Genomic DNA, 26,777 nt, shown 5'->3' with positions numbered 1-26,777 from the left:
AGCCAAAAAGCTTGGATTCATTCCCAAACCTCTCCGCAGTGCTCATATGGAGTGAGGATATAAGACGCTGCTGATGTCGGATGGCGACGTAAAGCCTTGAACAGACCCCTTGGTGACATTTGATAGGACTAGACTATGTGCCGGCACCGGATTTCACCCTCCCCCTTCCTACTACGATAAAATATCGCGTCATTCATTTCATCTCATTAACTCCTCTGATGAGCTTGACGTCAGGAAGGACATCCGCTCGTAAAAACCCGCTGCGAAGATTCATTCACTCACATGCTTGTAGCTGAAATGAAATGTCGTATGGCTTTTAGTGCCGGGATATCCCAGAACGGGTTCGGCTCGCCAGGTGCAGGTCTTTCTATTTGACTCCCGTAGGCGACCTGCGCGTCACGATGAGGATGGAATGATGATGAAGACAACACATACACCCAGCCCCCGTGCCATTGGAATTAACCAATTAAGGTTAAAATCCCCGACCCGGCCGGGAATCGAACCCGGGACCCTCTGAACCGAAGGCCAGTACGCTGACCGTTCAGCCAACGAGTCGGACTGCTTGTAGCTTATAGTTGTATACGACTTCAGTTTTCATTTCCTTACGCAACAGCTCGTAACCACAGTGAATGTTGAGGTACGCAGCTGGGTGTCAAGATACTGATAGCTCTCTACTTACGCACTTTAGCTTGCCACATCATGAACGGAAAAAATGACTTTTTTTTAAATGATGCAGTATCTGAACGTCATAAATAAACGGCGTACATCAGTGTTAAACCATGACGACTGCCAGCTGATCGTAATTTACTTGCTAGTTAGCTATTGGTCAGCATCAGAGACAAGCCTGCGCAGTCGTGCCTTCTGATTGGAGGAAGGGAGAGTGGAGAGGCTTACACCAAGCTGCCTGCGATATTATATAAAGAGCAGTTCGTGGCTGGAAGTTGAATACAGTGGGGAATACCAACATCGCTCTTGGTAACTAAGCAATAATATCGAAAACTAGTGTCTGAAATGAGTGCCATCAAGTTGAAGAATTCTCTCAACGGAATGAGCAATGGTTATACAAATGGTCATACAGAAGAAGTTGACCATTCGTGTGTGAATGGCCATTCTAAGCATGTGCCGAAGCCGGTGAATGAAGATAATGAAAACTTGTAAGTAATGTTGATTTCTATTAAATTTACAGTGATAATTCGCAACTAGATGTTAAAATGGGTCTTTATAAATGCATTGTGGTTGTTCGTCGGTTGACCTCATTGCAGAGTGTTTATTTCTTATTTGCCGCAGTCACGTGGGGACAGGAGTATTTATAGTTAGCACATGTATTCTAGCAACATCGTGCGCGGGTGCTATATACCCCATAGGATAATTAAAGTTCCGTATGTTGCATCAAGATGACATTACAAAGGTTTTCTGTTGCTATCAACTAAGTGGGTTCTGCACAGCAGGTGAGATAGTCGGGGAACGAGGAGGGTGGATTTCAGCCGCGCGCCGAGCTAGTGCTAGACTGTCATTCATCTGACGCCACCCATCGTGAACAATGGTGAAATTTAAATTTGCACACATCGAAATAAAATCTAACTCCTTTTTAAAATTAATTTCGCTCGTATACAGGCTAATTCATAGTATCAGTAGCGTAGCGAGGATCGACCTATAATGGGGGGGGGGGGGGGGGTTAATAGTTACAAAATGTTGATAGAACATAGTGAAGGTGCTTGTGCGAGTATTGTGCACGCATATAAGACTTAAGGACACTACTACAAGTGAATTATGTTGATATTCAGTTTTTTACCGAGCTCGATAGCTGCAGTCGTTTAATTGCGGCCAGTATCCAGTATTCGGGAGATAGTAGGTTCGAACCCCACTATCGGCGGCCCTGAAAATGGTTTTCCGTGGTTTCCCATTTTCACACCAGGCAAATGCTGGGGCTGTACCTTAATTAAGGCCACGGTCGCTTCCTTCCCACTCCTAGCCATTTCCTGTCCCTTCGTCGCCATAAGTCCTATCTGTGTCGGTGCGACGTAAAGCAACTAGCAAAAAAAAAAAAAAAAAAAAAAAAAGAAAAGAAAAGATATTCAGTTTGCAGTACCGTTACACTACAAAACATCTTATATTACATAATATGATCAAGGTGAATAGTTGTACGGCGAATGGTATGTCCAGATTACAAGCTAAAATCCAACTTTTCAGGCTTCTTAGAAATAGATTAAAGATATCTTTCGGTTTTACAGTTGTCTCCGTGAATGTTCAAAAAACAGCCCATTAAGTCTATTTTCACTTGTTTATTGTCATTTTCTGTTTATTTTCTTTTGTAAACATTCCATGGAGAGGGAGGGGGTTCTAACTACCAGTAACCCCCACTTGGCTACGCCCCTGCCTAATATGTACTCTCAAAATATCATATACAGTGACCCAAAATCCAAGTGTACCCTAGCCGGGCTGAGTGGTTCAGAGGGTTGAGGCACTGGCCTTCTGACCTCTACTTGGCAGGTTCGATCCTGGCTCAGTCCGGTGGTATTTGCAGGTGCTCAAATACTTCAGCCTCGTGTCGGTAGATTTACTGGAACGTTAAAGAACTCCCGCGGAACTAAATTCCGGCACCTCGGTGTCTCCGAAAACCGTAAAAAAAGTAGTTAGTGGGACATAAAACCAATAACATTATTATTAGTAGCAGTGCCTCCGTGGCTATGGCGGCAGCGCGCTAGCCTCTCATCGCTGGATATCGTGGTTCATATCCCGGTCACTCCATGTGAGCGGAGGCGGGACAGGTTTCTCTCCGGGTACTCCGATTTTCCCTGTCTCATTTCATTCCATTCCAGCAACACTCTTTAATATCATTTCATTTCATCAGTCATTCGTTAATCATTGCCCCAGAGGAGTGCGACGGGCTTCGGCAGCCGGCACAATTCCTATCCTCGCCGCCAGAAGGGGGCTTCATTCATTCTATTCGTGAGCCGGTCGAATGACTGGAAACAGGCTGTGGATTTTCATTATTATTATTATTATTATTATTATTATTATTAGTAGTAGTAGTAGTAGTAGTAGTAGTAGTAGTAGTAATAGTATTAACTACAACATGCAGAATAAGCGAGACTTGAGAGAAGCACTGCGATCAAGTACTGTATATCGCAATTTCGTACTGAAAAACTGGTGAAATTGATGCTCGACTAACTGAAATATTTTTTAGAGGAGAGATAATTTCCCTCTAAATGTTTGCTATGTTGCTATATTGCAACTATTTGACAATATTACACCCAAAGTAGGGGCTGCCTGGCGAGGCAGTAAAGGTGTAGGCTACTCGGTTCACTCGGAAGGGCGTGGGTTCGATTCCCCATCAGGAGGTCGAAAGATTTAAGAAACGAGAATTCCACTTCCGGAGGTGCACATGGCCCTGAGGTTCACTCAGCCTACACCAAAAATGAGACTCAGGTTAATTCCTGGGGGCCGGCAAAGGCGGCCGGGCATTGAGCCAACCACTCTACCCCACCAAATGCCGAGGTTACGGATAGTGGAAGCTTTTACCTTTCACTCCTCCAAGGGCCTCCACGCCTTGTACGGAGATGACTTTGCTTGACAACTAAGATATTGAAACGGTTAGATCTGTTAACATAACACAATATGCCTGATACCTGACAACAGCCCCCTACAGTAACACGTTTATGAGAGATTTTCCCTTGCGGTTCTCTTTCGGAACCTTTGTTCCTTCTAATCGCGGACAGGAGCCAGTTAGGCTTGGGTCATATTTACGGCTTTATGGACTCCAGGCTCTGTATATATCGCCATATCTCCATACCAATGTCAAGGGTTGCCTCACTACAAGCAAAAATAACTGCCTGAAATAGATGAAAGACTCACTTGTCGAGGTTTCTAGAGTATACCTGAGTAAAAATCAATTAACGTAATTATTCAGAAATTATCAGCAAAATTATCCGCACCACCATACAGTTTGCTTCCGCCAAGACACTAACTTCGCGGATATCCGCATCCGTCCTGAGCCCTAGATGTGCCAGTACCGAGTTTCACTGCCTCACTTCCTTCTGTCATATGTCTCGGCATTCATTTCATATCCCGTTGATGAGGTTGACGTCAGGAGGGGTATCCGGTCGTAAAAACTCACTACGAGGATTCATATCACTCCATACCCGATCGCGAGACAAGGGTTTGGCACACACATAGTACTGTACATATTTCAAGATTCTATTTCATAAGATACACGACAAGTGCACATTAACGTAAAGGTTAGCACTTCTGTGACTGATTCGAATCACGGTCTCGGATGTATCTTTATTTCTACTGATTAACATTATGAACATTTTTCTTTCTTTCTTTCTTTCTTTCTTTCTTTCTTTCTTTCTTATCCGTTTACCCTCCAGGGTTGTTTTTTTTCCCCTCGGAGTCAGCGAGGGATTCTGCCTCAAGGGCAGTGTCCTGGAGCGTGAGACTTTGAGTCGGGGGGATAGGCTACAACTCAACGGCCTCGCCTGCTATGCTGAACAGGGTTTGTGGGGGAGGATGGGAAGATTGGAAGGGATAGACAAGGAAGAGGGAAGGAAGCGGCCGTGACATCCCGGCATTTTCCTGGAGGAGAAGTGAGAAACCACGGCTGAGGAGGGAATCCCCCTCTACTCAGTTGACCTCCCGAAGCTGAGTGGACCCCGTTCCAGCCCTTGTACCACTTTAGCAATTTTCGTCGCAAAGCCGGGAATCGAACCCGGCATGGCAGCTAATCACACTAACCACTACACCACAGAGGCGAACATGTTGTTACCTAATATTTCTAGGTACTTCGCATGTTCTTGATAACATTTTTGTCGATCCTTCAAGTTATTCCTGATATTCTGAGGCACTTAGATGGACACGCACAGTGGCTTGTGACGTACTCTCTTCTTGGCTCTCTATGACCTTCCGACGTTTTGTCTTTTTTGCGTTATTGCTGCTCTTGGTTTGATCTCTCCCTTCTGCTATAAAAACGAAGTATCGGGTTAATGTTAAAAATGTATACTACACTTTAAATTTCACCGGGATGATTTCTGTAGAAACTTAGAGTTAGTTATCGACTCTTGGACTTACACTTTCGCACGGCTGATATATCCCTTATTTTTCACTTCATCGGTAAAAGGTATAATATATATAATGGAAGTATAGGCGGTAAGAACGGTAGGGGTAAACAAAGATATGAGTATGACAAGCAGATTAGAGCAGATGTAGGATGCAGCAGTTCTACGTAGAAATGAAAAGGTTAGCACATGATAGAGTAGCATGAAGTGTTGCATCAAATTAGTCTATGGACTGATGACTAAAACAACAACAACAACAACAACGTTAATTCCTCTGGCTCTGGAATTAGGCGTTTGTGTTCGTCTAATACAGTAATTCTCTTCATTTACACACAACACATCACACACCACCCACAACAGAAACACATAATAGTGAATACATCCCTCAACTGTGCTCATGTCAGGAAGAGCACTAGGCCTATAAACTAGGTCGAATTCACATCAAGTGCCGACTCATTGAATCGGAGGAAAAGGTCAGGAGGAGGAAGAAGAAGAAGAAGAAGAAGAAGAAGAAGAAGGAGGAGGAGGCCCGTTGCAGAACTAATCACTCTTCCCATTTACTACGGAAGTATTTATTATACGCGAACCTCTTCCTGATCCCAAGTTTTACGGGGCTGAGGAGTAAGGAGGGAGCTCTGCCGGTTCCGGTTATACTGCCAACTGAACTGAAATGAAATCTGAATTGAATCGATAATATGATCGATCGATATGAATTTACTAAACTTTTATTATCTTAAGTCAACAACTGTGTCGCACGCACAATATATAACATTTCTGGATGCGAATCTTGTTCCTAGCATGAATTCTATAGTTTGGCTTTGCTGTGTAAACAACAACAGTACTAGTACGTAAAGTGTGTCGTGAATCGTGATCGTGATGGGAGAGCGAGGTTAATGAAACACACCTTTATGTAGCACAGTAGCAATACCTCTCTTTACTAACGGAGACAATATATAAACAAATGAACACAAACAATGAAGATGCTTCGTTCACGGAGTTAAAGAAGAGATGTTAGGAAAGTTCCCCAACAAAGTGTACCCCAGATGTCTCACGGCGATGCATAAGCGATTCATAGTTTGTGTTTCAAAGGTTGCCAATACGAATATCGAAGATAACCGAGGTCTACCGATTCAGCACTAGGGAGCTCAGGTATCAAGAAAAGGTTCGCGTATAATACCTTCCACTCTTTCGTACATATTCATGGCTTGCTTTATTTTTTTAATTGACCAAGCCTAATTAATGTTGTATGAAGTCGACTGATGATAGATACGTTTTTAATTTTTTTTATGGCGTGTGGCCTTCGGAGAGACCTGGTGGGTCTCTGAAGATGGGGCCTTACTTATAATGAATTCTAATTCTGAAAAAGGCACATATACCCAGCCCCCGAGCCATCGGGATAACCAATGAATGTTGAATTCCCCGACCCGGTTCGGAATCAAAACTGGGGACCTCTTGGACCAAAGGCCAGCACGCTAACCATTTAGCCATTGAGCCGGAGAGATAAGAAAGTATATTGATCGGTGCACCGACCTCAATGGTCGGCTAGTCATCACGTTGACAACAGCAGGTACTTCAGGACATGTCAACAGAATTACACATGCAGCACACTGAAGGTCAAAGAAGCAGTTGCTTTCTCCAAGACACCGAAAATGTTATGCTCTTTTTACTAACAGAGAGTCCAGAACGAGTTAAGACCAAAACTAATTAACTGATATGCATGCAGCGATTCACGTTTTTTCTTCAACGCCACGCAGACTTTCTTTCTGAGTTAGTTATCGTCCATGTTTCACTTCCATACGGCGCCACGCTCCAGATGAAAGTCTTCAAAAGCATCTTTCTAATTCCTGTACCAATGGTCAAAGTGACCAAATTTATTTTCTTAAAAAGGCCTTCCTTGCTTGTGCTAGTCTGCATATTATGTCCTTACTTGCGTCATCGTTAGTTACTTTACTACCCAAGTAATAATATTCATCTACTTCCTTTAAGACTTTGTGTTTCCTAATCTAGGCTATTATTTCCTGCATCACCTGACTTTGTTCGACTGCACTCGATTACTTTTGTTTTGGACTTAATTATTTTCATCTTATACTCCTTCCGCGAGATTCTGTCCACATCATTCAGCAATTTCTCCAGATCTTCTGCAGTCTCAAAAAAATAACAATGTCATCGGCAAATCTCAGGGTTTTGATTTCGTCTCCTAGAACTGTGAATCCCTTTCGAAGGCCCTCTTTGATTTCCTTCGCCGCTCTGTACTATACCCCTAAACGTTGAAAAGGGGGATGGACAAATTGCAGTCTTGCCTCACTCTTTTCTAGATTACTGCTTATTTCTCAAAGCCCTCGATTGTTATCACTGCAGACTTATTTTTATACAGATTGTGGATAATTATTAACCATATGCAGTGGGAACCAAAAGAATCCCTGGCCCGACCGGGAATTGAACCCAGGACCGTCGGAATCGAAGGCCAGTATGCTGACTATTCAGTCAAGGAGTCGGACATGCCCGGCCCTAGGAATTCATTTCTGTAGTAGGATGAGTGTAAACCTTGGCAAATAAACTAAACTCTTCGAAAGTCTGGACTCTTGTCTCATTAACTCGTGTAGTGCTACCCAGTTGTGATTTTTTATGTCCAAGAATGATCTCCCATTTATCATCTTATTAGATCAAAGCTAAATGTACTCTTTGAATGTGCATGGTTATAGTGAACTTGTCACGAAGTATGGTACTTCTGAGGTTTTTATTATTATTATTATTATTATTATTATTATTATTATTATTATTATTATTATTATTATTAGTTTTCTTATTGATTTAGCTTATGGCTTTTAGTGAGCCCCCGTGACTCAGGCGGCCGCGCACCGGCCTCTTCTCACCTCTGGATTCCGGTGGTTCAAATCCGGGTCACTCCATGTGAGATTTGTGCTGGACAAAGCGGAGGCGGGACAGGTTTTCTCCGGGTACTCCGGTTTTCCCTGTCATCTTTCATTTCATTTCATTTTATTCATATTCATATTCATAGCTTTTAGTGTTCGAAAACGGGTTCGACTCGTCTGGAGCAGGTCTTTCTATTTGATCCCTGGACAAGTGATTAGAATGGCTCCAGGTCCGCAGCAGAGTTGGCACTGAGACAAGCAGTGTTGCCAACCTGAGAAGACGCCCGGAGACCCATACAGTAAAGCTTATTATGCAATCGCTGTACATGTTTTATATTTTATATACACAATAATTTTCACGCTCTTTATAGATTATTTTATCTGCACTTTTGCTGGTAAAATGAACGGTTAATAATAATAATAATAATAATAATAATAATAATAATAATAATAATAATAATAATAATAATAATAATTCATTTTATTTCACATAGCCTACAGACTGGTTAGATCACACGCATTAATTGTCTACGTAAAATAAGATTTCGGTATTTCACTTTAGTTATACTGTTATTACAGAAAATACTCTTACAGTCGGCATTCGAGTGCGGTGAAAATGGGTAGAGAGAGCAAATTGAGAGAAAGCTTTAAAGGAAATCTTTTCAGAACTGCGATTTGAACTTTTATCATTTTAACGGCAAAAGATTACTAAAAATCCCGAACACGATCGAACATAGCAAGCGGCCCCAAGGTTCATCTAGTTCAGTGAGTTGCTAATTTCTGCTGCCAGTGTCGTTAATTTAAAGTTAACTACTTTTACGGTTTTTGGAGTCGCCAAGGTGCCGGACTTTAGTCCCGCAGGAGTTCTTTTACGTGCCAGCAAATCTATCGATATGAGACTGACGTATTTGAGCACCTTCAAATACCACCGGACTGAGCCAGGATCGAACCTGCCAAGTTGGGGTCAGAAGGCCAACGCCTCAACCGTCTGAGCCACTCAGCCCGACGTTAATTTATTTGTGCAGTGGTACGGTGAAAGGAGAGCACGGGGGGGGGGGGGCGGTATGAGATAGAAAACACTGTAATTTCCCTGTAATGCATAATGTTCCACTAAAGATTTTCATTTAAAAATAAATTTCACTACAAAATTTAAGAAAGACAATGCATATGGTCCAAGAGTCGGACCGTACACCATACGGGAAGGGCAAAATACCGTATTTGTACTGTCCAGACCGTTGTTGCCAATATAGCGAGACAAGGCAGTTAGATCTCTTGTCAGTCGTGAAGGGTCATGTCTACTGATGGTTCAGGATTACATGAAAGAGGTAGCGGAATGATGATTATATGTTCGGATTGATTATTTACTACATACCGTCCGCAAAAGAAATTCAGAATTGTCATATTAGTACTTCAGTAAACACTATCGAATTATTACTACTACTGATACAGATGTGCACAGTTTATTATACTGTACTTTAAAATAATCGAAGACTTCCAGTTATTGAGAGCCTCCGTGGCTCAGGCGGCAGAGCGCCGGCCTCTCACCGCTGGATACCGTGGTTCAAATCCCGGTCACTCCATGTGAGATTTGTGCTGGACAAAGCGGAGGCGGGACAGGATTTTCTCCGGGTGCTCCGGTTTTCCCTGTCACCTTTCATTCCAGCAACACTCTCCAATAACATTTCATCTACCAGTCATTTATCATTGCCCCAGAAGAGTGAGACAGGCTTCGGCAGCCGGCACATTTCCTATCCTCGCCGCTAGATTGGGCCTTCATTCATTCCATTCCTGACGCGGTCGAATGACTGAAAATAGGCTGTGGATTTTTTTTCCAGTTATTAAATTGCAACCCTCCCTGCTGGGTTGCCTTTAAATTTTATACTGTTTATTAAACTTCTCCGAGCAGCTGGGATAGAATACTTGTTAGGTAAATGAAGTATGGTTGCAGTTAATGATATGGTTAGTCAAAGCTATTTTATTCCATTACTCATGGTTTTCGGTATTCAGAAAATTCTCCACCGAGCTCGATAGCTGCAGTCGCTTAAGTGCGACCAGTATCCAGTATTCGGGAGATAGTAGGTTCGAACCCCACTGTCGGCAGGCCTGAAAATGGTTTTCCGTGGTTTTCCATTTTCACACCAGGCAAATGCTGGGGATGTACCTTAATTAAAGCCACGGCCGCTTCCTTCCCACTCCTAGCCCTTTCCTCTCCCATCGTCGCCGTAAGACCTATCTGTGTCGGTGCGACGTAAAACAACTAGCAAAAAAAAGAAAATTCTCCGTATGATAAACCACCCAATAGTTAACACCTTGGTGCATGTTTTGTGGACAGTATCGACTTTCTCCTTTGCAAAACTAGTTCTATGGTATTCGCAGAACCTTAGGACCTCCAGCGGATAAATTCGTTGTGAAAGTCATGACAACAGGGATAAAATTTTGCCACGTATCGCTTATGAAGCATATGGTGACGAATAACCTATGTTCAATAACGCACACTCCAAGGAATGGTCACATAGGTAAAAAATTTCGAACCGTCGATGAAAGAAACCTTTTGATCTTGTTGTGGTAATTATTATTTTAAGAGGAAGTAAAACTGGGCAAACATTCTCTATTAACAGTAATCAGAGGAAAAATAATTGAAGGGGACCGACATTTTGAAAAATAAAGGTATCGGATCGGCAAAAGAAATACAAGGGCCACCAAGGGCGTGAAAATGAAGGACTCCCTACGCCTCGAAAACCTAGGATAGGGTAAGATAGATGAAAGTGAGGAGCCTGGCACAAGTAAGTGGAAGCAATGTGATGACTCGGCTAAAGGTCCCTTGAACCTCAAACTACGCTCCCAAGTTAGAGCCCTTGGGGTCCCTGTTACTTGCCTCTTATGACAGGCACGGGATACCGTGAATGTTACTCTATTACCCCCATCCACAGGGGGAACTTATTGGCCTTATCTGTTAAGAATCCGATTAGGTCCTACTATACACAACATGTGTTCAATGGAGTACCCCAAAATTTCCATAGCGTCGCACAAAACTATTGCGGGGATAAAAATGCAAGTTACAAATTACTTATATAAACTACAATATCGTGCCTTAAAATCTAAATAGGGCCCTGGTACGAAATAAAATCACAATGGAACGTGAATGCATGTAAGGCAGGCTTACTTTGAAATAAGCTTTTAGTTTAGAAATCAACAGTTCCAGAAATCCCTTATAACAATATTGTATGGAAATCGTTTATCGCTTTCAACAAAATGCATTTATCACATTTCAGTCGAGGAATTTAGTAAGTCCGACAATGAAAGTTTTGTTTAGAAGTCATAATTTTTAGTGTTGCCGGGTTCGAGTTAAGATAACTTAGAATTACCATTCGATCAACAAGTGATGAATTTCCGAAGTAAGCTTTGGTTATATGATCAATTAAACAATGTAAAAGTAAAACGCCGACGATGAAAGCACGCCAGTGCGCAAGTTGAAATCCTTTCCCAAATATACTGTAGCCTACACTTCATTTCCAATAGTGTTGCGAACCCCAGTTAATACAAGGTGTACGTATACGTCATTTTCAACTTCATGTTGCAAGTGCCACGCATTATGCTTGCGTGGAAATGCTTTATCCAGTGTTTCACGGACGTGTGAGCACCGTTATCGCATTATGACCCAAGCAGTACTGGTCATGGTATGTGGTATGATGCAATGAACCAGTATTGTGCATAACCTTGTTTGTTGCAAGAGCATTCAGTCTGAGGTATGCGGCTGGTTTATCCGATCTCAGTAGTAAAGAGTTGGCTGTCAATTCGTATGGAAATGAAACCAACCAACCAACCAACCAACCAACCAACCAACCAACCAATAGCTGCATATTGGTCTTATTCTGTTAAACAGATGCATGTTTGAACAGTCTGGGAATCTGTTCTCTGTTGTTAAAATTATCTTCGTTAATTAAAACGTGTGTCCCTCTTTAACATGAGTAGTAGAAAAAAAACCAATGTAAACATTGGAATTTAGGATACCTGTAAACTCTGTTCAGGTTCTGTGTCTTCATATATAGCGCCTTCTATATACCAAACAAGATGAAGGGCAGTTCTCCTTTCACCCCTTGTGGGTGGAGGACGCAGACGGAGAATGCACGCACGGTATCCCCTGTCTGTCGTAAGAGATGACTAAAAGGGGGACCACGGGATGCTGAATTTTGAACCATGACCTTAACTGTGATTAGTACCATCACGCGAGGAACACCATGAGTCGACTTTTTTTGTGATTAGTACCACTATGTGAGGTCTGTGGGTGGATCACTATGCATTTACAGTAGGCCTACCCGTTTATAGTATCCGCCACTATAACGGAGGCTCCCCTCTGTCTAGGTACGGTTGGCAGACCCCGAGGGGATTAAAAGAAAGGCTACCTTCGTTGGGCAGTTGGTGGTGGACATCATGGGTCTGCGTTTTGAGGTACACCTGTGATTAGAACCCACTATGTGAGGAACACCACGCGGTAGAACGAATACAACTAGTGGAGGAACATCATGGGTTTGCGTTGCCTATGAATGGTGTCATTAAGTGAGAAACACCATAGGTCTGCGTTACCTGTGCGTAGGACCACAGTGTGAAGAACACCGTGAGTCTACGTTACTTGCGATTAGTACCGCTATATGAGAAATACCATGGTTCTACTTTACTAGCGATAAGTACCATTATGAGGGGCCGTTGACCCCGATTTTGGACCCTTTTAGACAACAAGCATCCTCGTTTCAGGATTGTGCTTTGGAAGCAGCCCCTTGGTCAGTATATACAATTGTTTTAAGTTTGCTTCTGGGTCAGATCCACTGATCGTTTTAAGTTCATACACATTGTTCATCGTCGTCTTTTTGAATTCTAGTCAGTGGATTGATTTTGGAATTAATTTTAACCTTCCATATTGTGAGTTGGATCCGCTGATTATTTTAAATTCATATTCATCCATTCTTCATTATCGAGTTTTGAATTCTGGTCTGTGGATGAATTTTAGAATTTTAAATTGTCATTACATTTCGTCTCATTTAGTTTCATTAGGGGTCGATGACTGAGATTTTAGGACACTTTAAGTAACAATCATCATCATCATCATCATCATCATCATTCTTTCTTTCCGTAATCTTTTTTATTGAAGGGTTACTTCATTTTACATTTTTTGAATACAAAAATTGAAAACCTCATTACACTGGAACGATATATATTTGTGAAATGTCGTCCAAAAAGAAGTAGACATTTTTGAGGTTATCTTTCCATACGTTGTTTGAAACTCATAGTTTGCTTAAAGCACATAAGGATTTAATAAAGTATATCAAGTTGTTGAGCTGTGAGGCTGATTAGCCGATGTGGAAGCATAAGATTCGAGATTTGTTGGACTACCACGAGGCAGTTTTTGACGGGAAGTTGGAGAAACCGGAGGCGTTGGCTGACGAAGCATGTTAAGCTGTAGTGAAGAATCACATAGTGCAGTCAGACTTGTGTCATAAACCTAACAGTTAAGCTAAGTCTCCCAAGTTATGCCGGTTGTTCTGTGATAGACAGTGTTTATTAGAAGGTTATGGACAGGGACGCGGCAAATGAAGCGTGGGAGGTGTTAAAGCAGAATTTCGAGACGTCGCGTCGTCCAAAGATCAGCTGTTCAAGATCTGTACAGATTTCTTTGCTTTTGGTGGGATACATACTCCAAAGTTGCAGGTTTGTGGAATGAGTTAAACAACGGGCTTAAGGTGAAAAAGGAAAATGTTTTACATGTTTTACATGTTTTACATACTTTGCCTACAAGTTTTGATTCATTCACATCAAGTTGGATGTTATCAACAAAGGATAATATGAAAATGTTCGACTAGTTAAAAGAACAGCTGTGCGTGTTCGAATGAAATTTCACAAGAAGTAGTGAAAAAGTCGAACAAGAAGTGTTAGTGGCAAAATGAATTTCACAAAACAAAGGTAAAGGTGTGATAAAGAAGTGTTTTTTTTTCTATTTGTTTAACGACGCACTAACACATCGAAGGATTTCGGCATCGGAAGGATGGGAGATTGGAAAGATAGTGGCCGTGGCCTTCATTAAGGTACAGCCCCAGCATTTGCCTGGTGTGAAAATGGGAAACCACGGAAAACCATCTTCAGGGCTGCCGACAGTGGGGTTCGAACCCACTATCGAATGCAAGCTCACAGTTGCGCGACCCTAACCACCCGGCCACTTGCTCGGTATAAATAAGTTCAATAGCAAAGTTACGTCTAATTACTTCAAGGAGCCGGTCCATTAGATTGAACATTGTAAGAAATGGATCCCTGATGTGTGGTGGTGGTGATTATTGTTTTAAGTGGAATTACTATTAGGCAATCATCCGTCATCGGTATGGGTTCAGAAGGGGTGAAAAAGAAAATATCCAAAATAACCAAGATTAGTGTTGAGCTTGGGCTTAAACGGCATCTAGAATGCCACAGTTAATTTCAGTGACCCCAAAGAGTATGGATTCGACACAATATTGGTCGTTTTCCATTATTTGTAGGTGTCGCTCCCTCCCAAACCCCAACCGTAGGAATGCTAGAGGTGTCTTACCCCCACAGTATATTTCTCCAGATATTGGTTGAGAGCTATGTTGGAACATACACACATCCATCCATAATCTCGGGTCATTTTCGCCAACGACCCAGAAAAATATGGATTCGACAGTAATATTGGCCGTTTTCAATTATATTTACACGTCCCCCGCACTGAATAGTTTTTTTTCAGATAGTATCAAGTCATATGTGTACCAAGTTTGGTTGAAATGGCAGGTTTGCCTATAGTCGCATGTAATTAAATTTTTAATCGTTTAGCTTCGGCGACATCTTTACGTAAAGATATGACTCCTTAGTAGAGTGCAACCCGCTGAGTACAAAATTTATTGACGGCTAAGGAAGCCCTCGCCTGCAATTTTTGAATTGATCATTCAGCGATTTGATTTTAGAATAAAAGTTGACTGAACTTAGAGACCTATCAATGTCCAATTATTCACAGGCAGATAATTCCGGAGAAAATAAAACAAAACAAAAAAAAAGCGAATCGCTCCAGTAGAACGGCCGGATGGACACACTGGAAATAGCTGTTTCTAGTAATTGTTTAAATGTATAGATTCCTTTTACTCGTATGATGGAAGTTTAAAGAAGCATAGCGGTAAGTAAAAAAAGTAAGGTAACTAGGTGTGGAGAATTTGGTTAAGGTTTTGAACACACATGAGCAAATGAAAGTGCAGTGCCATGTTTTATTTTAAGCAGTGAATACAGTACGCGCACCTTTTGTGATACATGCACACCCTAGTGCTGAATCGGTCGATCTCGGTTATCTTCGAGATTCTTATTGGCAACCTTTGAAACACAAACCACGAATCGCTTATGCATCGCTTATGCATCGCTGTGCGACATGTGGCGTACGCTTTACGTACTAGTACTGTTGTTGTTTACGCAGGAAAGCCTAACTACAGAATTCATGCTAGGGACAAGATTCGCATCGAGAAATGTTGTATGTGTATGTTTAGTCCTCAGCCCAAGGGCTGGTTGGATCCTCAACAGTTCCGCCATCAGCTGTCAGAGATAGCCTAGGCATCACTGAAGAGGCGTACTAGGGAAATGAGGAGTGAGGCAGTTTCCCGTTGCTTTCCTCACCGAGCCAGAAGTTGCTATTGCACATCAGTCTGCCAAGCCCACTGAAATGCATGCACCAACTGACCCTATGAGCAATATTTCACACCATTCATAGCAGGGACTGGCTCCAGAAGGAATGGCATTACTAGCATCACTCATACCTCAGTCACTTTCATTTTGTCAAAGCCAAGGATAAAGCTGAGACAGATCAATGAAAGTAACAAAATTGCTCTAGCCCATACCAGAAGACATAGTGCACTGTAAACACTAGGTCCCGCCAGCAAAGGCACCGAGAAATGTTATATATGTTAAATAATTATTTATTTATGCTAGTGGCTTTACGTCGCACCGACACAGATAGGTCTTATGGCGACGAAGGGGTAGGAAAGGCCCAGGAGTGGGAAGGAAGTTGCCATGGCCTTAATTAAGGTACAGCCCCAGTATTTGCCTAGTGTGAAAATGGGAAACCACGGAAAACCATTTTCAGGGCTGCCGACAGTGGGGTTCGAACTCACTATCTCCCGGATGCAAGCTCACGGCCGCACGCCTCTAACCGTATGGCCAACTCGCCCGGTATGTTAAGTAACGTATGTGTAACACAGATGGCGTAAGAGTATACATGTTTAGAAAAGTCATATTGATCGATCATATTATCGATTCAATTCAGATTTCATTTCCGTTCAGTTGGCAGTATAACCGGAACCGGGAGAGCTCCCTCCTTACTCCTCAAACCCGTACAAAGTAATATCGCTAAAAGGTGCGCGGACTATAATCATGTTCTCCATGCAATGTTAAATTTATTCCGTTTAATTTGTGGATGTATTTTGGCCCCACCTACTGGGAATATTAAAGGTCATCAATAACGGAAAGGAAAGGGATTTGAAAAGTGACTCATTTTCATACCAGCCACACGCTGCGGCTGTACCTTAATATAAGACTATAATCGCTGCCATGTTATAAGTAAATTAACCGTACTCGCGACTCTTAGCGTTAACGCTCCACGTTATGTGGTTAAGTAAAAGAGAGGGCCAAAAGCCCTAACTTCGCCACTTTATAAATAAATAGCACAGGGAATGCAAAGTTGATTATTTTATCGCAGGCCACAGTGCATTTCAGCATACATTATGAGTTTGGTTTCCCCTGCCTCCCTCTCTCATGGTTCAAGTAAATACCTGATTGCTGCCTGGGAGACTGATTACCTCGGATCGAGTAGGGGTATTTCAGTCGCCTTGACAAAGAATACTGCAGAGTGTTCGAAACGTTGGCAAACTGTACGGAATGTACATAAAACAACAACACGGTTCAACCCGGAAAAAAACTAAATAACTTGTAAATACTTGAAGTTAACTCGTACTTTATTTCTAATAATAATGTTATTAGCTTTGCGTCAAACTAACTACGCTTACGGTTTTCGGAGACGCCGAGGTGCCATAATTTAGTCCCGCAGGAGTTAGTCACGTGCCAGTAAATCTACCGACACGGGGCTGACGTATTTGAGCACCTTCAAATACCACCGGACTGAGCCAAGATCGAACCTGCCTAGTTGGGGTCAGAAGACCAGCGCCTCAACCGTCTGAGCCATTCAGCCCGCCTATACTTTTTTTTTTTGCAATTTCTTTACGTCGCACCGACACAGATAGGTCTTATGGCAGGAAAGGCCTAGGAGTCGGAAGGAAGCGGCCGTCGCCTTAATTAAGGAACAGCCCCAGCATTTGCCTGGTGTGAAAATGGGAACCCACGGAAACCTATCTTCAGGGCTGCCGACAGTGGTGTTCGAACGCGCTATCTCCCGGATGCAACCTCACAGCTGCGCGCCCCTAACTGCACGGCCAACTCGCCCGGTACACCTTATTTCTAACCCTAGGTTAAGTGTAAGAAAGGGCCCAGAACTATAAACTCGCGACTAATAAAGACGATATTTATCTGTTTCCTACACATGCTTCCATAAACATCACAATAAAACAGGTTATCCGTTTCCACGTGTAGTACCAAGGACGGGTCTGATAATCCGAGATACCTACACCCCGTGAAAAGAATCAACAGAATCAAGCACCTGTAATATTGTTATTGACCTCGAAGTCTGAATGAGATAACAGAGAGATGAGATCTTCAGGCACAACTTGTTTTTAGAGTTTAAGCTGAAATGATAACTTATCAATCATAACTAAACTGATCATTAGTGAATTACTGTGGGTACGACACACTGTTCTAAGTTCTACACGTGAGAATATGTGCGGATCATCTAGCGAGTAAGTTGAGTGATTTAAGATTAGAATAGAAAGCATCGTTCCAAAAGATTCTTGAATTTTGATACGCTAATTGCTAAACAGTGAGTTAACTTCAAATATCTATGGAAACTCAAAAATGATTGTCATAATTGTGCATTATCGATTTTACTATACACCATGGACGCTATAATGGTGCTAGATTTATAATCCACGTGTAACTTTCAATTCTCGGATAGCAGCCTACGGCAAAATTTGCAGTGCAATGTCTTTCAAAAACAACTGTCTTTGTGCTCCTGCGAAAAAAGATGCAAATGACAGGCCGTAAGTTTTAATCTTAATGTTTAGATTTGTTTTCCTACTCTTTTGCCGTGCAATTAACAATGTGAATTCTCGAGGTAAAGTAGACAGCTGAGACATAACCTCTTCAATAATAGTTAAGATGAACAAGCCAATAAATTGCACACTGTTGGGCGTGATGGCCGAGTATCATATTCGCTGGCATCTCACGAAGGCGGACGCGGTTCGAGTCCCGGCCAATACATCAGCACATGGAAACCCTCTTTGATAAGAACATCGTAAAGATATTGATGTAGCCTGGAAATTTAACTAACGCCAGTTTCGCTGCATTTGGTTTGTGTTCAGTTGAGTCAAGGACTGGAGCATGAACCTCGCGACTTAATGAACATGCAGGACGAGTGTTCGGTTGTGATTCGATGATTACACTTTCAGGTCCCTCTGACCGCAAGTTTGGACAACAATCATTACAAGATGTGCCCACCACGAGCTGCAATACATTGATGAATTCGTCGAGGCATGGAGTTAATAAGGCCCTGAATCGCTTCCTGAGGAATTGTGGCCCATGCTTGCTGCACTGCACGGGTCAGTTGTTGCAGAGTTGTGGGTGGCTGAGGACGGTTGGCCAGTTGTCGACCCATCATGTCCCACACATGCTCAATAGGACTGAGGTCCAAGGATCTGGCGGGCCATTCTAAGGTTGTGATGTGGAGAGCTTCTCTGGAGATGCGTGCAGTGTGAACCCGGGCATTGTCCTGCTGAAACATCCCATTAGCAATGTTCGCCATCATAGGGACAATCACTGGATTGAGTACCCTATCAACATACTGTCGAGCAGCCATAGTGCCCTCAACAAGCACTAATTGTGATTTCACATTAAAGCCAATAGCTCCGGAAACCATAATGCTTGGTGTTGGCCCTGTGTGCCTCTCGACAAAGAGATCTGGGCGGCCCCTCTCCCCGGTATGTCGGCGCCCACGATTCCGGCGACCACTGCGGGCAAGACAGAAGCGCGATTCATCACTATAGACGACTCTATGCCATTCGTCGACCCACGTCGATCTTTCTCAACACCAGGCCAGCCTTACACGTCGCTGTTGTGAGGTCAATGGAACACCTTCTGCAGGGACACGGGCTTGTAAGCCAGCTGCAAGCAGGCGATTACTAACTATTTGTTGTGTAACGTGGGGTGCCACAGCTGCTCGAATTTGCGCTGCTGTTGCATGGGGTTCCATCCGGGCCATCCGAATGATGCTGCGATCCTCTCTCACAGTTGTCCGTCGCGCTGGGCCTGTGCCAGGTCTACTAGTGTGGGTACCTTCATTTGACCACTGCTGCCATACACGTTGTACCGTAGATGCCTGTCGGCCAACACGTACAGCGACAGTCCTTAGCGATAATCCAGCCTCACACAGCCCAATTATCCGAGCCCTCTTAAACGGCGACAGTTTTGAAAGCGTGCTCTTCTCTGTCGTCGAGGCATGTTTGACGGGGAACACTTCACTCCACAGACTGCAAGTCAACTACGCTACACCAGAGTCCGTATACTGGAGTTGATTCCTCCGCGACCAATCACGTGGGAAGACCTGTAGCAACAATCCAATGGCTCTGAAACTTTGATCGTTTACATACCTACATGGCATCGTTCCATATCTTGAAAATCAACACAAACGACCAATGCCTTCACGGTGTTGCAATTTCCATTTTCTTAAGTGTACTCCCGTACCTAATTTTCTTGGACTGAATGCGTAAAAAAAAGCAGGGAAATACCATACCCAGGATAACCATCGAAGTTCTGGTAGACACGACGATTGCTCCACAATGTACCGGCCGGGCTGAGTGGCTTAGGCAGTAAAAGCACAGGCCTTCTGAGCACAGGTTAGCGGCTTCGATCCTGGCTCCGTCCACTGGTATTTGATCGTGTTCAAATACGCCAACATGGCGCCAGTACAATTACCGGCGCGTAAAAGATCTCCTGCGGGATACAATTCTGGCACCTCGGTGTCTCTGAAGACCGCAATTAGGCCTTAAGTTTGTGAGACGTAAAACTATTACTATATATATAATTCGCTGGGGCCATCAAGGATCACGTTAAGTCTTGTTGCATTTGACACTGAACTTGGCCTTCTTTAGAGCCCAAATTTCTCTCATTCTTTGTGAGTGGGCCTGCTTATGCTCCTCTGTCCAAGGGGCACCGTGTCTTCTCTTCGGTTGCTCGTCTCGGTTTAGCCCGTTCTTGCGGAAGCGATCTCTGTTAAGGGCGTCTTCAGCTGAGATATGTAGCATTTGCAGGTCTTCTTTGGTATTTCTAAACCAGGGAATTGTGGTTTTAGGGTTTGAATCAAAAAAGTGAAAGATATCCTTAGTTAACTTTCTTCCGTCCATTCTTTTCAGATGACCGTAAAATCGTGCCCGTCTTTTTCTGATTGTGTCGGTAATTTTCTCTATTTTGCTGTAGACTTCCTTGTTGGATCTCTTTTGATGGATTCCATTTCTGTACTTTGATCCCAAGATTCCTCTCACAATTTTGCGTTCTCTCTTCTCCAGTTCTTTAAGGAGTCCTTTGTTGGCATTTACAGACAGGGTTTCGGCTGCATATAGAACTACTGGCTTCAGAACTGTTTCATAGTGACGTATCTTGGTGTTTTGGGAAAGGCATTTTTTGTTGTAGATTGTGCGGTATGTTTGGTAGGCTATTTCCAGTTTGCGTACTCGCTCCTGAAGTGCTTCTTTGTCCAGTCCATTTTTCATGATGATCTCACCCAGGTATTTGAATTTGTCCACTCGGGTGATGTCCCCGTATTTTGTATGGAGTTTTGGTGGAGCCTCTTTGATGTTAGTCATTACTTCTGTTTTCTCAAACGATATCTGCAAACCAGTTTGTTCGGCAATTTCCTTTAAAATAACTTGAGCTCTAGCGGTTTCTATGTCGTTTGAGAGAACAGCAATATCATCGGCAAATGCTAAGCAGTCTGTTGCGATCCCCTTGGATTTGGTTCCTATTCTCAATGGACTGTAGTTGGTTTCCTGTAATCTCACCCGCCAGGTTCTGATGATCTTTTCAAGAACACAGTTGAAGAGTATCGGGGCACCTTGTCGGACTCCTGTTTTGATGTCAAAGGAATGCGAGAGACATCCGTGGAACTTCACCTTGGATTTTGTATCGGTCAGGGTGGCTCTAATTAATGCCAGCAGTTTCAAATCAACTCCAAATTCATTTAAGATGTTTAGCAGGACTTCCCGGTCAATGGAGTCGTACGCTTTCTTAAAGTCCACAAAGACAGACACATACTGCTTGGACCTTAGTGTACAATATCTGATGATCGTTTTGAGATTTGGGATCTGTTCAGCTGTTGAGCGACCTTTTCTGAACCCTCCTTAGTATTCACCTATTTGATGTTCGACTTGTGCTTCCAAAAGCTCCAGGATGGCAAGTGATAGAATTTTGTAAGTCACGGGTAGCAAAGATATTCCTCTGTAGTTGTTGATGTTCTTCATGCTGCCTTTTTTGTATAATGGATGGATCAAAGCTATTTTCCATCTTCGGGTAGGGTCTCCTTGTTCCAAATTTCTTCTATTTGCTTTTGCAAGATACCAAGTGATTCCTCTGGGACATATTTCCACAGTTCTGCTACTACTGAGTCTTCCCCCGGCGCTTTGTTATTTTTGAGACGGGCAATGTGGCGCTTGATTTCATCTCTGTCGGGTGGTCTGGAATCTGGGTACCTGAGTAAGGGTTCCTTGGTCTCAATGGCGCTTTGCGGTTTAGATCAATTAAGTAAATTCTTGAAGTAATCTGCCAGAATGCTGCAATTTTCATCATTTGACGTCGCCAGTGTGCCGTCATTTCGCTCAAAGCATAGAGATGGTGGTTTATAGCCAGTGAGTTTGCGTTTGAAGGCTCTGTAGTATTCTCTGCTTTCATTCTTCCTAAAGCTTTGTTCTATCTTTTCAATGAGAGATTTTTCGTATTTACGTTTCTCAGTTCTGAACACCCTAGCTGCTTGGGCACGTTGGGTTTTGTAGGTTTCCCAATCATTTTCTGATTTCGTAGAGTAGTACTGTTTCCACGCATTGAGTCTTTCTTGGAGACTGATTCGCAGGTACTATTCCACCAGGCATGCTTTTTGCTTCTCTTGATTTCTGCAACGTCTTTGGCGGCCTCAACAAGGAGACTTTTGGCGTTGTTAAAGTCACAGTCATTTGGTCTAGCCTTCTCCTGGAACTCCTCGACCCTTTGCCGAAGTTTATCATTGTCGAAGCGTGTGATCTGTTTGGTTGTCTTACTTGTGTTTGCGGGAATTGGTTTGAATTTGATAAGAGACATATAATGATCTGAGGCCACATTGATGCCTTTCTTTACCTTGACATTCATAATCTCAGGGCTGTTTCCCCTGGAAATTGCAACATGATTAATTTGGAACTCTCCGAGAGCTTGGACGGGTGAACGCCAAGTCATTTGCTTTCTGGGTAGATGGCGAAAGTGGGTCGACATGACCTGCAGGTTGTGATTTTCGCAAATGGACACCAGTCCTTTGCCGTTGGGATTGGTTCTTTTGTGAGCAGGGTAATTTCCTATAACTTTCTTGTACTTCTGTTCACGACCTAGTTGGGCATTGAAGTCACCCAAAAGAAGCTTGACATGGTGTTTGGGGATTTTGTTTAATTTTTTATCCAGTAGGTCCCAGAAATTATCAACTTCGTCTGGATCAGACTTGTTCTTATCGTTTGTAGGAGCATGTGCTTTAACTAGGGCGTAGGTTTTGTTCGCGCATTTAATTGTGAGTATAGACAATCTGTCATTCACAGGTTCGAAATTTGCAACTGATTTAAGGATCTTGGTTCTAACAGCAAACGCGGTTCCAAGCATCACAGCTCCATTGAGGATTCCTCTTTGCGCTTTGCTCTTGAAACATCGGTAGCCGTCGGATTCAAAAATCTCTTCATCTGGGTACCTTGTTCCCTGTAGGGCCATTATGGATTTCTGATTTTCGTGAAGAGCTTTGGTGATGGTTTTCAGCTTGCCAGTTTGTGTGAATTTATGTTGAAAGTTGTTAGAAAGGTTTTAGATTTTGGCCTGAGTTTTTGACTCTTCGGGGTACACCGAGACGCTCCGACTCGTCTCTTGCATGATGTCGAGTCTCCCCCAGAATCCGAACGAGACTCGTGCGCCGTGGCGTTCACGACGAGGGATTTATACGAAGATTTACCCCCTGGGGTATGTTTCTTGAAATGTTGTGCCATCATGCTTTTTGACTTGACTTTGCTTTGGACGGGTATACATCCTTTTAAAACTAGGGTTGTTAGCCCTAGAGGTTGCCTCAAGATGTATTCTGGCTTCTGGTCATTTACCAGTCTTCGCCGTAACCCTGGCAAGGGACCGGTTTTTTTTTCACGGTGGTATTTTATTTCCCTACTACCCTCTGACTCTGCTGGCGGCAGAGCCAGCGAGCTTCCCCAATTCCAATGGGACGCGCCCGATGGAGGTAACCGGTAAATCCCCACACGGGAAACTATTATTATTATTATTATTATTATTATTATTATTATTATTATTATTATTATTATTATTATTATTATTATTATTTCCGAATTTCTCCGCCTATGGACCGCATTGAACTTATTCTCTTCTTATTCTTCTCCTCCCAGAACCTCTTCATCCTTTCACTTCTGATCTTCCTTTCTTTCTCAGATATGACCAGTTTGGGTCTACATTTTGGTGGTATCTCCTGGAATGTTTTGATACTGTCCACTCGGCTTCTAAATTCTTTTCTGTTGTGAATCACATCTATTACCGTATTGTAAGTCCACTTTCTATTGCATCTCTTTTACCTCTTCTACCCACTTCGTCGAAGCTTTCAGTCCAGTGATGTATTTGAATATTTCCTTAGTTAGCCGTTTGTCATCCATTATTATTATTATTATTATTATTATTATTATTATTATTATTATTATTATTATTATTATTATTATTATTATTACGGAGTTTCCGTAGTGGAAAGAGGTTGAAAGAAGGTGCGGGTATGAATGGGTCGATATAAGACAGCCAGAAGATTAATTTAAAACTTTAAAATTAAAGCTATAGGCCTACTTCTTTCTCTGCTATCTTTTGGTTTCTTTTCAAACTCTCAACTTTACAAATTCAGGTACAAAGGTTCGTAAGAGTGGGTAACAATTTCAGAAAATCGAATAATAATCAGTTAACCAATTTGAGCTTGCAGCTCCCTAATTATACTGTAAATGCTCCGTGAGCGCTGAGGCTCCTTTCAACAAACAATCAAGGAGACTGATCTCCCAATTTCTTGTACATCAACAGTAAGAACATAGGGATCCAAAATATACAATCTTAAAAGAGCACCTTTGCTTCACAAAATTATCTAGGAGGCTACTCTCCGAACATTATAACATTATGGCCTTCCAAATGCACCCTTCAACCTTTACATTAAGAGAAAGAGCGTCTTTGCTCTATCAATTTAAACCTATTTCCAGAAATGTCCAGGCCTATCAAAGGCACAACCTACATTTTACAAAGTCGAACAGTATTCATTGACTTGAATTTACAACAATCTGATATCTTTAACATGAAAAGGAATGAAATGAAATGGCGTATGGCTTTTAGTGCCGGGAGTGTCCGAGGACACGTTCGGCTCGCCAGATGCAGGTCTTTTGATTTGACGCCCATAAGGCGACCTGCGCGTCGTGATGAGGATGAAAATGATGATGAAGACAACACTTACACCCAGCCCCCGTGCCAGTGAAATTAACCAATTAAGGTTAAAATTCCCGACCCTGCCGGGAATCGAACCCGGGACCCCTGTGACCAAAGGCCAGCACGCTAACCGTTTAGCCATGGAAGGAATGACATTGATTGAAACAGAGGTAGCATGAACCCATTCTACAAGGCCTTTGGTAAAAACAGAAGGTTAACTTATTGGCCCAAAAACCAAAATGGAAACGAGGCGATCTCTTGCACTCCTAGAATTTTACATCACTTGCATAAAACCCTATTTGGGCTTCTGGCCCGACGTTACAGAGGCTAAGCCTGTACTACTGAGGTGATAGATAAACAGGTTAAGTTACAGAGATTACAAGATAGATTTTAAAGGTTACAAAATCATAGTCACCTAAAGATCAAGTTAAGAGGGAACATAACAGGGTACCTCACTCTCTATTCCCTGATTTCTCTTAAGTACTTTCAGCTGGTTGAAATTTACATTTAAGTTTGAAATTTACATTTTAGAAAATAAAGTTACATTACTACAGGTTTGAAACCTTCCCCTGGAGCTTACTTTAAAAGACTATAAGGTTTTAGACTGGATCTGCCATTACCTTGAGCTGGTGGACCTCCTGAAGAAGGACGTGGTGCCTCTGCCTCCCTTTACAAACACACACAAAGACTGGAGCGATCAATAAGACAACCTGGTCCGAAAATGTGTCAACGTTTATAGTCAAGGGGTAAGTTCCAGAAAGCCCTGGACTAAGGCCTGACACACCCCCAATTCTTATTGGATGATAAAATAAATACTAGAAAATTTTGCTTGGATGAAAAATAAATATACAAATTTTTCTATTGGCCAACATCTTAAGTTGGCGCTAAGAGATAGAAGTGTTGTAAACTTTAACACACCAAAAACAAAGAATAACCAATTCAGTTTAGTAAATCTTTGAGTACAAAATTACTCTAAAATTTTAATAGTCAGGCTTCACACCAGAGGGCATAACATAAGTTTGTAGTAGAGACATCTGTCGAGAAATGTTCAAACTTCTTGCGCTATTTGTTGCAAGTTTTAGATTTTAGATGGCATTCTTTCATTTAAATGTATGGGGCAGATGTACTTCCAGTACTATTATTATTATTATTATTATTATTATTATTATTATTATTATTATTATTATTATTATTATTATTATTATTATTATTATTATTATTATTATTATTATTATTATTATTATTACAAAGTGTCAAAGTGTCAGAATTGCATCTTGCAAATCTTTTGTCCTTTATAGGCAACATTTTCCACAAACGTCTCAGAGAAATCACTTATCGTATTCCAAATAACATTCAGTGCAATAGATAGTGTGCAATTTAAAACAAAGAAAGCATGCAATTTTAGGTGATATTTTGCAAGTGTTTTATCACTTCAATTCAAGTTTCCAGCTACACAATATACCCCTTATCATTTTTCTACATGGCTTTGTTTTAGTTAGCTCTCAGACCTTTTAATTTCAAACTCAATGGTATTCTTTTCAGTAAAGCCAGGTATGTCTCTGGCGAACCTTTATGGCAGTATGGAAATGTTAGGAGAAAATAGTTTCTGTAAGCACAGTAAACATAGTACATGCTTAGTTTACCCGGGAGGATGTAGGTTCGATTCCCTGTCGGAAAATCAAAGAATCTAGAAATGAGATTTCCACATCATCTTGAGTTTCACTCAGCCTACACTAAAAATGAGTACCAGGTTCATTCATCACTGTTCGGGCAAAAGGTCATATCTCCTAATGTTCTTCATATCCATCATTTTCCTTAAGACTGGTCACGCCTTCCAGACACATTCGGATATTTAGTCTATCAGAACAATTTTTGTTCTGTTCATTTTCCTATGCTTATGTTTAAAGAAAAATTAACTTTTCCGTACCGCACTCTAGGAATGTATGGTGATGTTTGCACGACTTATTACGCACCCTTACAG

General features: G+C 42.2%; 1 protein-coding gene across 1 annotated transcript in view; it reads left to right on the top strand.

The window, feature by feature from the left end:
• The first annotated feature begins 914 nt into the window (after window positions 1-914).
• The window catches only part of LOC136857759 (purine nucleoside phosphorylase), a 50,936-nt gene continuing 25,073 nt past the window's right edge, over window positions 915-26,777 (top strand). Inside the window, exon 1 of the mRNA XM_067136659.2 lies at window positions 915-1,154. Within this exon, the coding sequence (XP_066992760.2) occupies window positions 1,012-1,154 (143 nt within the window). The 5' untranslated portion in view covers window positions 915-1,011. The remainder of the gene's footprint in view (window positions 1,155-26,777) is intronic.

The sequence above is a fragment of the Anabrus simplex genome, chromosome 1 (assembly GCF_040414725.1).
Source record: "Anabrus simplex isolate iqAnaSimp1 chromosome 1, ASM4041472v1, whole genome shotgun sequence".
Lineage (NCBI taxonomy): Eukaryota > Metazoa > Arthropoda > Insecta > Orthoptera > Tettigoniidae > Anabrus > Anabrus simplex.
The sequence above is the reverse complement of the archived record's forward strand: the minus strand, read 5'-3'. Positions and strand labels throughout refer to the sequence as shown.